At 38.6% G+C, this 14,006-nt stretch overlaps 1 protein-coding gene across 1 annotated transcript in view; it reads left to right on the forward strand.

Annotated features, from left to right (window-relative positions):
* The window catches only part of LOC127617821 (MAM domain-containing glycosylphosphatidylinositol anchor protein 1-like), a 220,963-nt gene that overhangs the window by 90,354 nt on the left and 116,603 nt on the right, over positions 1 to 14,006 (forward strand). Inside the window, exon 4 of the mRNA XM_052089915.1 lies at positions 239 to 413. Within this exon, the coding sequence (XP_051945875.1) occupies positions 239 to 413 (175 nt within the window). The remainder of the gene's footprint in view (positions 1 to 238; positions 414 to 14,006) is intronic.

Genomic DNA, 14,006 nt, shown 5'->3' on the forward strand with positions numbered 1-14,006 from the left:
ACCTACCTACTAGCTACGTCACTGAGTTTTGGCCAGAAATATCTGTTTGCCAATGGAGTTTGGAGTGTGTTCGGGTCCATGTGGTGATGCTAGTGATGCAGCAATTACATACTTGACAATAAATTGCATTTTATGAATAGTGCACTGAAATAACAATTAAACTTTTTGGTTCATTTGTTTTCACTGGTTCCATCATATCACAAACTTCTCACGAATCTGCAAATGTCGCCTCCTGCAGGTGCGGTGGACCAAGACTGCAGGCAGTGCCTCTGACAAGTTCCAGGAAACGTCCATCTTCGATGAGACTCTACAGATCCCCAACATCCAGAGAGTTCAGGGTGGCCGCTACTACTGCAAGGCTGAGAATGGAGTAGGGGTGGCTGCCATCAAGTCCATTCGTGTAGATGTGCAGTGTAAGTGATAGGGCCATGATCCCTCCTCTTCCCTCCCTGGTACCTCCCTCATTTCCTGAAGGAGTTGAATCAGTGTGAACTCTCCAGAGCTCTATCTCTGTCCCAGTGTTGGTTCGGTGAACAATAGTCTAAGCACAGCCATTAACCGCCCATAATCAATTCACTAACCCACCGATGCGTCTATGCATGCAAAACTGGAAAACACTTTCTCGATCTAGTAAGCTCCAATCTGATTGGCTGATTTGAAGAAACTTCTGGGCTTAAGGGCATATAAGCTTTTTTTATCAGTCGATTTGGAAATAAATGTATGTTTACAAGGTACTAGGTTGACACAACTAGTGCTTTTGAAGATAAAAATAATCTCTGTATTTGACATGGTTTGCCAGGTCAGTGACATATCCAGGGCCCTAAACAACATGTAAAACAATATAAAAATGGGATTGATCACTTTATATGTCTATTATACAACTCTTCCTGGCAATTCTTGGATGGAATAAGTTGCTGTATGGATCTGCAAAAAGGTCTGGCTATGCAAGACTAGGTAAATAATGAGATTGATTGGGCTTTGTGTTTGTGTGGGTGGTTATGGAAAACAGGAGGAAGCAGTGCTCAATTGAGCTGGAAAGAGAAATGAGAAAGCACATTACTACACCCACTATTTTTTGGGACAGTTTTAATAAGAAGTGATTGAGAGACATACAGCTTGCACTGGACAGATACCCCTGGAGAGTTCAGGTGAATGAATTGGAAGGATCTTAGGAGTTAAAGGTAGAAAACAGACAGGGTCACACTGTTTATGTGTGTAAAGGAAACCCTGCAGGGCTGCCTAGCACCACAGACCCACTGTCCCACTGAGTCAAGGGTCAGGTCAGCGACTACAGCCAGACCCCACAAAAACCACAGAAAGCAATCTCACTCTATCAGAACAACCTCATTCTCTATGAACAACACCTTTCCTCAGAAGAACCTCACTTTCTACAAACATCCTTGTTTTCTACAGACATTTCTACCCTCTGCAAACACATTCACTCTCTACTATCAACCTTACTCTCGACCAATGTCGTCACTTTCTACGAACAACCTTAGTGGCTGTTTACACAATGCATTTTTACATTTGTCTGTGCTGTTTCTAAATTGTTTTTTTGTGAACACTAAATAGACATATCTGACTGTTGCGCTGCATCCTTTTTGCCTTTTTTTGTGGTCTTTTTAAGACACTGTGCCAGTTTAAAAGACTGACAGCTTTTTCCCGAATTCTATGCCAGTCATTTTCAAATCCTAGAGCTCGTGTTCCAAAGAACTGAGTAGAAAATCTGACATTAGCATTGCATTAGTGTTAAAGGGATAGTTCACCTAGAAATTTAAATTCTCCCATCATTTACTCACCCTCATGCATCCCTGATGTGTATGACTTTCTTTCTTCTGCTGAACACAAATTAAGATTTTTTGAGGAATATTTCAGCTCTGCTGAAATACAATGCAAGTGAATGATTACCCTAAATTGTAAACTCCAAAAGTGCATAAGTCTGCATAAATGCAATCTATATGATTCCAGGGGTTAAATCCATGTCTTCAGAAGTGATATGTTAAGTGTGGGTGAGCTTACAGTTGTTCTGTAGGGTTCCCCGGGGGTGGTTGATAATTGTGTAGAAGGTAAACAGGGCCTGTTGACAGCTGCTCTGAGTAGAAGCACTTCTGACGGGTGAAGCATGTTCATTTTCCCCCTACTGGCTCTATACAGCTCCCTGGATTAATTTTGCAACACACCACCACCAATTAGCCAGACCATAGTAGCAGGGCACAGTTCTGACCACCCACCACAAACACACACAACTCAATCTTCTGCAGGACGAAACCCCATTACTGAGAGAAGAGAGAAAGAAAGCGAGATTGAGTTTTAGTTGTGAGATAGAAAGGTGAGAGGTATAGAGGGTGTGAGAGTTAAAGATAGAAGAATTACGAAAGTCAGATTTAGAGCAAGTCAGGAAAGGCGTGACAATAAGACTCTCAGAGCGACCTGTTTAGTTATAGAAAAAGTCATGACAAATCTTTTTTTGATTCATGATGGAAGTTTTTAGTTAGAAAAGTCATGACGAATCTCTCTCCTTCATTTCCTCATTCCCCCCTCTTTTATCCATAGTTCCTGTTGGTTCAGAGAGGCGTCCAGGGTTGGTTTTGATGTGTTCTGTTAAAGGGACTTTGATACAACCAGTCACAGTTCTGGGTGTGCTGTGCTAAAATTGTTTGCCTGATTTTATCTGGGCATATTTCATCTTTTTAACCTCAGCTTGGAACCCGCTACAGAGGCAGACAGACTTGGTTAATATCAAAAAGAAAGGGATATAGAGAGAAGTAAGGATGTACAAAATGACTTATTTTCAAAATGGACTAGTCAGAGAGTTTTCTGATCAATTAGCTGACTAGTCTGTATTAAGGAAGCCCTGTATTAATAATGCATGCTGGTTTAAGTTTATGTCTATCATATCCCATTCAGATGCATTTAGTAGGGCGTGATGACATAAGATGGTCTTCCCCCTTAACACAGGGGTCTGACTTGTTTATTAAAGTTTTAAAACCATTTTTAATGTAATGTGTTGTCAGTATGGCAGTTACTCAAAAAAACTAAACAAAACATATACACTACGCATTGTAATCATATTTCTGATTTTCCGCTCAAAGAATTCAAAATAATGTCAATATATTGTGCCCCCACACACACTTACACACACATTCAGGTGGTTGTTTGTGCAGGCAGGTCAGTCTTTGACCGGGACACTTTGGCCAGTGAGACAGTGGGTAAATGTGTTCTGGGGTCAGCGTGCCTCTACTGTAAGGATGGACTTGGTTCAGAGACCCAGTTCTCACCCTTTCATTCCATACAGTAACACGATCACATGTTCCAGCACCAGGTAAGACTATAACATGTATGTAGCAGCCAATTGGGTGGTTATTACCAGATATTTACAACGTTCATTGCATTATGTTTTAATGTTTACTTTGACATCATATTCACATTCTACATACATTCGGGCTAGATGGATTGTGTATGATACAAGCAGAAAATATATCTAGAATCACTTCATAATTTTATACACTCTTCAGGTCTCATGAGTGCCACTTTCAGAACTATTAGCACCAATGCTGGCTTTGATCAAGAGCTTCAGAGAGCTACTTGTATTATGCTGAGTGTTTGTTGATTTATGATAGTGTGTTTACATGTATTTTAACAGGTGTGTGTGTGTGTGTGTGTGTGTGTGTGTGTGTCTATGAATGCTGGAGGGAATATGTATGTATGTATGCAATGTGTGTTTACATATAGGTTCATGAGTGTGACAGAATGATGTTTGCGTAGGTTGATTCGTGTTTATGTGTTTGGTGTCCAACCAACAGTTGTCATGAGTAAAATGGCTTCATAGGTATACTTAACAATGTCTGAATGAAAAATTACAAAAAAGTTTGTGTAAGTGGTTAGGTTTAATTGTACGGGTATGACCGAAAGACAATGCTATTGCTTAGAGGTTGCTATTTCATGGCTCAGTAGACGTAATTGGGTTCACAATTAGGTTTCATTTAAAGGAATAGTGCAACCAAAAATTAAAATGATCTCAACATTTACTCACCCTCATGCCATCCCAGATATGTATGGCTTTCTTTCTTCTGCAGAACAGGAATATTTTTAGAAGAATATTTTTGCTCTGTAGGTCCATAGAAGTGAATGTTGAACAAAACGTTGAAGCTTCAATCACTTTAGATGACAAGGATTAATCCTCTGCATTCGAATGGATTACTTTTAGCTTTGCTTTTATGTACTTTTTGGAGATTCAAAGTTTTGGTCACCATTCACTTGCATTGTATGGACCTACAGAGCTGAGATATTCTTCTAAAAATCTTTGTTTGTGTTCTGTAGAAAAAAGAAAGACATATACATGGATGGCAGATGGTGAGTAAATGATGAAAGAATTTTCATGTTTGGTTGAACTATTCCTTTAAGTCTTTATCTCAGATGTTTCTTCCGAATATACGAAAAAAAGGGAACAAGACAGACAATAGTTATCATACAGTAAGAGTATAATAATTTTGATAATTTTGTCGTCAGATAATTTTGTCTTGGAAGAATGTGATTGCGAATGCTTTGAAAAATCACTATTGATTGCAGACTTTGGTATCTTGACAAACTGAACACATTTCCAGACACTCTTTTAAAACAGACATATGAGATTAGAGTCCCTTTCTCTGAATAAAACTCTTAGGACGGAAGAGACTTAAAGGGATAGTTCAACCAAAAATGAAAACTGTAATAATTTTCTCACCCTTGATGTTCAGGACTTGACTTGTAGTGAAATATTAGACAGAATGTTAGCCTTTCACTTTCATTCACTGAATCTTTTTTCCATAAAATGTAAATTGTAAGGTGAATTGTGACATCTTTTGTAAGGTACATGGTGAGTATACAGTTGAGATATTAAAGAGATCTCATTTGTCATTTGTATTTCAGGTAAGTGTGCTAATGTGACACTAAACTATGGAATTCATTCAGGCATTGCTTGTCTGTGTTCTGAGATGAAATGTGCTTGGTTTTGCTGGTCGAGTCTAGTTGGGCTTGGACATGTCTTTGCTCTGATTCTGCTGGTGTTTGAGTGCATGAGAGTGTGTGTTAGTGTGCTAGCTGGCTCTGCTTTCCAGAGTCTGGTGTCACAATACAGTAAACAAAAAGCCCCTTGTGCTGGAGACACAGAAAGAGTGCTGGAGGAGAATAAAAATGAACTTGTGAGTGACTCACACAAATACCAACAGTTATAACCAGGCTGACACAATATACAGAGTCTAATTGGCAAAACAAAGAATAAGAATACCCCCTTCCGTCAGAAGAGATTTGAGAGTTTCTATTTCTCTCTCACTTTCACGTACACCTTCACTTCTCTGGTTGAGGAGAATGTACATGATATTTGACCTTTAGGTGATGATTGTGTTGAGTAGTGGGCTAAAGGTGAGTTGGGATTTCTTTAGGAACAGACAGAAGTGTGAGTGTCTGTTTGAGAGCCCACATGTGGTTTTCTTAAAAGGCATTTAAGAGTGAACCCAAAGCCAATTAGTGTATAATACCTTCTCTGTCGTCTTCGTAGAGTCTCATTAAAGAGGATAGGAAATGAGTGAATAAAAACAGAGGAGAGGCGATAATGATGTGAGAGGAGTAGTGAATAAAAGCAAAGGAGAGATTAAAGGAATAGTTCACTTAAAAATGAAAATTCTCTCATCATTTACTCACTTTCATGCCATCCCAGATGTGTATGACTTTCTTTTTTCTTCAGAACACAAACAAAGATTTTTAGATGTATATCTCAGCTCTGTTAGTCAATATAGAATACCTTTTTTACTATAAATCTCCACTTTCAAATTTTTGTTGTGTTTTTGGCAATTCACATTCTTTGTGCATATTGCCACCTACTGGGCAGGGAGGATAATTTACAGTAAAAAAAAGGACGTAAATAATTATCTGTTTCTCACACAAACCTATCATATTGCTTCTGAAGACATGGATTTAGTCATGGAGTCACATGGATTACTTTTATGCTGCCTTTATGTGCTTTTTAGATCTGCAAAAATCTAGTCACTGTTCAATTGCATTGTATGGATCAACAGAGCTGAGAAATTCTTCTAAAAATCTTAATTTGTGTTCTGCAGAATAAAGAAAGTCAAACACATCTGGGATGGCATGAGGTTGAGTAAATTATGAGAGAATGTACATTTTTGAGTGAACTATTCCTTTAAGAGGAGAGGACATAATTAAAGTAAAGTAAAAAAAATGAGAGGATACAATGAGAGCAAAGGAGATGAGTAGAGAGGAGACAACCAGTATGTTTACATGCATTTTAAAAGTTTAATAAAATATGAATTTGCCATTTTAAAATGTCATTTAAATGACTGACTAAAATTATACCAGTCCAAGTCGAAAGAACAGAGCTAGATTGTGTGATTTTAGTTCAGCTTTGTGCAGCATCTTTGCGTTAATCAGACCACAATTGGCCATGCATGCTCAGAAAGCCGCCTGAAATTATATGACTGCTGACATTTCTGCAAAAGGATATTCATGACATGCATCGTGGCTGTTCCAAGATGAAATGTTCTCTGTGTGGCACTAAAAGTGAGTTAAGTGTCCTCTCAAACAGATGAGGTTTTTAAGGTTAATTCTCTATCGAGTTATAAAAAATACCTACCTACCCTAAACCTTAAATTTAAACTTAACCGTTAATGCCATAAAATCAAAAGTGAGATGAAAAACGCTATTGTGGACGCAAACAAATTATAGATAAACATTAAAACACAAGTAGAGCTAAACATGAAAAGTGCTTAATTTGGCTTCATGTACTCCAACAAAAACCAGGGAGAATGTAAACTTCTCTTTGATTTTAGCACATAGTGCATTATTAGTCATATACTGTCTACAGACAAACTTTTTTACATGCTAAATTACAGAGAAGAAAGTGCATAAAGGAAAATATTTTTTATAAAAAGAAAGATTGAGAGAATTTATTTATATGTAGTTTTCCATGGCATCCCTGTTCAGTATTTGACTGGCAACCCTATGTTCGACATGCATTTAACCAAGTGGATGTATCAAGCTTCCTTCATTGTGTCATGTATCCTTGGACAGACAAATTAAAACTTTAGCTCAACTATGCAAAAACCTGCTCTAGCTCAAGTTTAACTGCACAAGTGAATGTACCTAATGAGAGGACAAGAAAGGAGAGGAAAGAATGTTTGGAGAAAAGAGGAAATGTTTGGTGGGGCCATTGTGAGACATTACAGACCTACAGTCAACAGGCAGGAACTCTTTTTGTGCTGCAGGATGAAGAGTAAATTAAGCAAGTGACAACAGGAGGCGAGTGGAAGAACTTGTTCTTTGATGAGCTTAGATGAGATTATGTCACACTCTGACCCATGATCCACTTCTTCACAGACAAATCCATCTATTATTTGCTCTCTTTTTGATTTGTACTCTCATACTATAACCTCTACCGGCTCTTCACTCCCGTTCTTTGTTCTCTGACTCCTACACCTCTCTGTGAGGAAGATTTCCACCATCTTACTCTTATCTTGTCAAACAGTTATCCTTAACAAAACCTGTATCTAATTGGCTGATTTGGGTTCATAATGGGTCCTCCCCTTCACCCATCTTTTGATGATGTCACCTGGAGGTATGGCCCCCTCATTCTTAAACACTTCCTCCCTCCCCTCTGCGTGGAGCTGCCACGCCATGCCTTGGCTTCCGCCTTGCTATTGACAGCAGGCAGCTGGATGAAAGAGAATGCTTCAGACCCCATGAAAATTGAATGCGCCTCTAATAAATATCTCCAGGCGATCTAAGAGCCAAGAGAAATGGGTGCTGGCTTGTGCACGGGTTTCACTAAACCTAGCGCCATATGTTCAGACAGCAAGTTTTAGTTTAGTATTCAAATTACCTAGTGTAGAGGGAATATCTATCTATCTATCTATCTATCTATCTATCTATCTATCTATCTATCTATCTATCTATCTATCTATCTATCTATCTATCTGTCTGTCTGTCTGTCTGTCTGTCTGTCTGTCTGTCTGTCTGTCTGTCTGTCTGTCTGTCTATCTATCTATCTATCTGTCTATCTATCTATCGAAAATACCATTACATGTTGTTTATGTTGTGAACCTTGTATCAATCCAATATCACAAGCTCCTTAGAAGCTATTTAAGCTTTGTTAAGTCTCGTTATGTGAACGCATGGTGTGTGCTCACGGTTATGTCAGATTGGGTGTTAAAAATGATTGAACAAGTGTATTCGTTCCAATTCACACAAACAGCATTTTTTTCCTTGATGGTTCCATCATGGGACATGCCTGTATTACATGCAGAAATTCACAATCTTGCAAAAGATGCGATAGAGTTTGTTCCAAGCTGCCACGGCCGCAAAGGGTTTTACAGCAGCTACCATTTCTTTCTGAAGAAAGGTAGCAGGATTCAAATAGAGACTCTTGAACAGCACGCTTGCAAACTGCCCATTCAAATATTAACTCTGAAACAGATCATATCGAACATCTGCCACAGGACTGGTTTGCGTCAACAGATCTAAAGGACATGTACTTTCATATCCAAATTTTACCGCATCAAAAGCTGTTCTTGAGATTCGCTTTCGAAGGGATGACATATCAATTCAAAGTCCTTCCCATCGGATTGTCTCTGGCCTGCACACGTTCATGAAATGTGTTGATGCGGCGATCATCCCTTTGAAGATGAACGATGTGCGCATTCTGAATTACCTCGTTGATTGGCTATAACTGGCCCGATGAGAGGCTTTAGGAATTTGGACAGGTGCGAAATATGCGTGGCACGTCAACTTCTTGGAAATGCTATCCGTCTTCTTAGCGGTTAAATCTTTCCATTCTGACATAGTGAGTGAATCATCATGTTCTGATTTGGTCAGACAATATGTCAGTGGTAGCATTAAAAAATCACCAGGACAGCTCTCGATTACTACCAATGATGAGCCTGGCGCAATCGCCTCCTCGTGTGGAGCGCGAACCACCTCCTCTCCCTGCGTGCAAAATATTTAGCGGGTCATCCTGTCATGAGTCCGATGGCAGGGGAATGGAGACTTCATCCTCAGATGGTTCTGATGATTTGGAAAATGCTTGGCAAAGTGGAAGTTGACCTATTTGCCTCCGCAGAGACAGCCCACTGCCCTCTTTGGTACTCCATGCCTAGCCACGCTTGGAGTGGATGCCTTGGCACACAAGTGGCCAAAAAAATGCAATGTCCCCCCGGTACGTCTCCTCCACTCTGTCATCAGCAAAGTCTGAGAGGACAAAGAAACGATTCTGTTGGTTGGACCAAAATGGCCCAGCCATGGTTTCAGGAAATGATGGAGATGGTGGCTCTCCATGGGAACAAACACTGAGGAGGGATCTGCTCTCTCAAGTGCAGGGCATGATTTGGCATCTCCAGCCAACGTAGCACAGCACACAAGCCAGAATTAGCTCAGTCTATAAGGAACACCATTTTGCAAGCTAGATCGCTGTTTACGAGATGCATCTATGCACCTCGTAAAATGGTTTACGTTTGTGGATTGACGCTTTTCATGGAACAAAGACCCAGTGAATTTCTCCGTCAATGCTCGAAATGTGCTTTTCACATTTTTCAGGGCACAGATACAAGCTTTCTCTTCTCCACATTTTAATTAGGATGAGGAGCAGTTAGTGCATTTATTATGCCCCTTGCAGGCATTGCACATGTATGTGGAGTAGAGGTCTGCAACCCGACTCGGGCCCGATGGGAACCGATAACCTGACGGGTTTCGGGCCAGGTTCAGGTCAGTTTTTCCAAGTAGGACTTTGGGTCGGGTTTGGAACGAGACATCGCAAAACTTGTCCGCACTACTACATCAGAGTTTCAAGGAACGAGCGATGCGTGTGTTTGGGCACACGCTTACATAGGGCAAATACGTGCCTAAAGGGGCAGAGCTCAAACATCATTGCCAATCAATGATACAAGGGCTTCAACAAGATCGTGGAAAAGGGATTTTCCCCATAGTGTTCAAATGCAATGTCTTGTTCCCTTCATCATGTTTCAGAGTTGTTTAGCAACAGACAACCAATCATATAAAGACTCAGTACTTACCTCATAAAATATTCATGTGCTTTGTACCATCGCTGAAACTTTCAAACACTGTTTGCTTTCTCCGTCTGCGGGAAACCGGTAAAGTTGAAACTTGATAACTGCCGTGATGAAGAGACAATATTCCGTGGTTTTGTTGCTATTTCAAAATACGAAAGGCAAAAAGAATTGCTCTGTGACATTTCCACAGAAGAACTGAGCTGCTCCATTGACAGATTACGTGTCTGTTGCGAGCTGTATTCGTCCAAACATCGTTATTGACAACGCAAATATGCAAATAAGAATGTTAACCCGAGGTGTACAGTGTGAAACATCAGAACATGATTACCCAGGATTCGGTTTACCTTGGGTTTAGAATGATTTCAAGTGTGATAACTCCTTTTAAGGACGTGAAACATGCTCTTAAACATGCCACTAATTAACACCAGTGGTTGGACAATTTGCTATTTATTTTGTTGACTGAAAACTTTTTCCTTTTCTGCCAATGAGGTGTTAAACATTTAATTCATGTGCAGTCTGTCCCCAGCTCGTTTTTTCCACTACAAACCTCCCTCGATCTCTCTGTGCTTTTTAAACCTCTTTATTCAGACTTGGATTGTGTCTACAAAGCCCCAAAGCCACAGGAAACGAATGTGACAAGGCCTCTGCATTACTACTCTACCTCTATCTCCACCCCTCTGTCTCAGTAAATCCTCTTACATTGTTCTCTTTTGGCATTAAAGGTAACACAAGTTCAGAAATGGGTCATGCCTGCTAGTGCTATTGTATTGACTTTTTCCTTGTGCTATTGGCTTTTATTTATATAGAGATATGAGCTCAATAAAGTCTCAAATCCGATCAGTTATGATAATGCACATGTTAAGGACATTTTTCAAATGTTGTTCTTATAAGTCTTGAAGGGCTGGAAATGTTATTTCTGCATGTCTTGTTAGAAGAAGAAACAATGATAAGGTGTTTAAAGACAAAGTTTGCCCCAAAATAATAATTTTTTTTTTTTCTCACCCATGTTGGCTTTAGGAGACTTATACAAATAAAATGTCAGTCATATGGACTTCTATTATGATCATTTTATTGTGCTTATTGTGTTTTTTGTTTTTTTTCCCCAGAGAATTCAAATCAGTGACCTTTCATTGTATGTATAAGAGCAGCTCAGACATTCTGTATAACATCATTTTTTTTTGTTGTAAGGAGGTTTAAACAAATTAATAGTTTAATTTCCAGGTGAACTATTCCTTTAAAATCTAGAAAAGATTAAGACCATTGCCATCCACGACAATTACCTCAATCACCTCTGTCTCAACAGCAGAAAAGGGAAAATACAAATGGGAATAAGAAAGCCTGTTGATCCAAGAGGATTTATTGATTTGAACCTACCTGGAATGTTATTATTCCTCAAAGATGATGAAATGTTATCAGTGTGGGATATCAGTCCTTACATCAATTCATTTAGACTCATTCTTATTCAGATGAGAGCTACTCTCAGACAACATCTTACTCTTTTCTATCCTTCAGAGTCTCATACGTTTTGTAAAGATAGGTAATAACTTTCTATCAGCTTTCATATTTGTGCAGACACGTGTTATATTAAAAAGTGAAATGAAGGGCTGTGACAAGAGAGAAGCGCTTGAAAGCAACAGACCACCCTCTGCCTTATCAAAAAAAGGTACAAAATAACATTAAATAAATAAATATAAGCTCCTCTTACTGTTAGACTAGTATTCAGAGAATCTGTATTCTTTGAATAAGCTTTGAGAGACTTCCCTAATGGAAAAGTTACAGGAGTTTCAGCAATGAAAAGGGCATATGCAGCTTTTTTGAAACCATTAGCTAACATTTCCTGTCTTTTATAGATTTTAATGTATTTCTTTATTTTGCTAGTTAGTTAGTTAATAAGTTAGTCTATTAATTACATTGCTTGCAAGGCAGCATTGTATTGACATTCCTCATATATTCTGATAGGTTATCTAACTTAATCCTAAATAGTAAATTTATGTAATTAATTCACCCTGAACCGCTTAACGCACACTATATTGATACTTTGTTTTATCAGTCCTAGGTGTGCAATCCATTTTTTATTTTTGTATTTATGAATTATGCTGCCCACCTTTTGGAGCAGCTTTCACATCAGGAATATGCTTATGATGCCAAATATATGTAAAAAACAGTAGGTTGTGAAATGGAGACAAAGTGTTTTTTCTTCATTGTAATTTTGGAAAACAATTATTAATTTTTTTTTGCAATTCCGTTTAATGGCACAGATATTACACACATTACCACATAAAGAAAGCTAGAAAAATGTTACTATTTAATGGTGTTAAATGTAGAGTGAAGGAAAACAAATGTTTAAAAAATTATTACCTAAAGAAATGTGAGACTTGTCCTTAAAAGACTTAATTTGGACTCTATGTCAGAGCCTTGTGAACATGTTTGGTCTAACTGCATGTGCATGCATAAGCATATATGTGCCTCTCTTGTCTCTTTAAATGCATGATAATGTGTGAACAGCCGTTTGTGTGTGTGTCTCTGCATGTATTTGTTTGTGACATGTTTACCTCCGTCTGCAATACTCTCACCTGCTTCCTTTAATCCCTGGACTAAATAGGGCTGAGATTTATAGCGGTGGGTTGTAATGAGACATTGATTGCATTGAAAATAGGGCATTTAATGTCCATACTGCAGTATATGTGACTTGCTCTGATATACCTTAGAGTCCTTGGGGGTGGTGTTAGGGGACGTGGACACAGTCAGCTTTGTATACTATCAATAGGACAAAGTTGTATAATAAATTTTTTACAGTAATCTTAAGGTTTTATGGTTTGTTGACATTACATCTTCATGGCAACAAAGTTGTAAACTTGCCTATAACTTTACACCGAAAAGGTTAGTAAGTGATTTTATCACACTCAAATAATGTTAACATGCATATTGTTTATGTCTTGTGGCTATAATTTTGAAAAAGTGATTATTTTAACATTCAAAAATTGGCCCCCATTCACTTCCATTGTAAGTGGCTCAATACAACCCAGATTGTTTTTTTTTTTTTTCAGAAAAAAATTCAATTCAATGGCAGTGGATGTTACAGAAAATGTAAGTGAACAAAAATCTGGTATTATTAATTTATTGCATCATTACATGTTAGTCTAATTGCTGTATGATTGCACCATGTCAAGTATTACCATAATTTATTGTCTTTATTATGCTCTTCTCATTTGCTGGTGCCTTGATCTTCTGATCAGGATTTGACCCAGCAGTCCTCTTGATCTTGGAATATAACCCTTGATCACTAAACCATCATTTTCTCAACTGAGGCATAATGGCAGGAGAATAATAGAGCTTGAAGACTTTCTTCAGTCATCAGACTAATCTGAGATAGGCCTATTGTATCACATTTGGGCTAATATGTGCTGTGTTTATGCCAAACCCCTAGATACCAAGAAAGTCGACCTTGTAATTATTTCTAGATTGCACAAAAGAGGCTGCCTTGGGCCTCTCTCTCTCCCTCACTCTAAATCTCTTCGTCCTTCTCTCTCCTGATTTCACATGCTTCAAAGGCATTATTTTAGCCCTCAAGCTCAGGGAAGTAAAGAACCCTTTCCAGCAGTATGAGCCTGGACAACTAAATTAAGTCTGTGTGTGTGTGTGTGTGTGTGTGTGTGTGTTTCAGGGTTGTGCGCCTTCTTTGATTTGCAATTCAGTTAAATCCACTTCCAGTCATTTCAATACAAATTCCAAATTAATACCACGTTTGGATCATTTGCTGAGGTTTGACTGAACTTACAGATAGTCCTGCTAGAAGAGCATTGCAGTAATCCAGTCTAGATATAACTAGAGCCTGGATGAGGAGTTATGTCCCATGCTCAAGAGTGTTGGAAAGCTACTATCCAAGATACAAGCTACTGATAACTTAAAGTAGATAAACTACAGACAAGCTACTCTTTTTCCCCCTGTTTT

Source organism: Xyrauchen texanus, chromosome 24 (genome assembly GCF_025860055.1).
Source record: "Xyrauchen texanus isolate HMW12.3.18 chromosome 24, RBS_HiC_50CHRs, whole genome shotgun sequence".
Lineage (NCBI taxonomy): Eukaryota > Metazoa > Chordata > Actinopteri > Cypriniformes > Catostomidae > Xyrauchen > Xyrauchen texanus.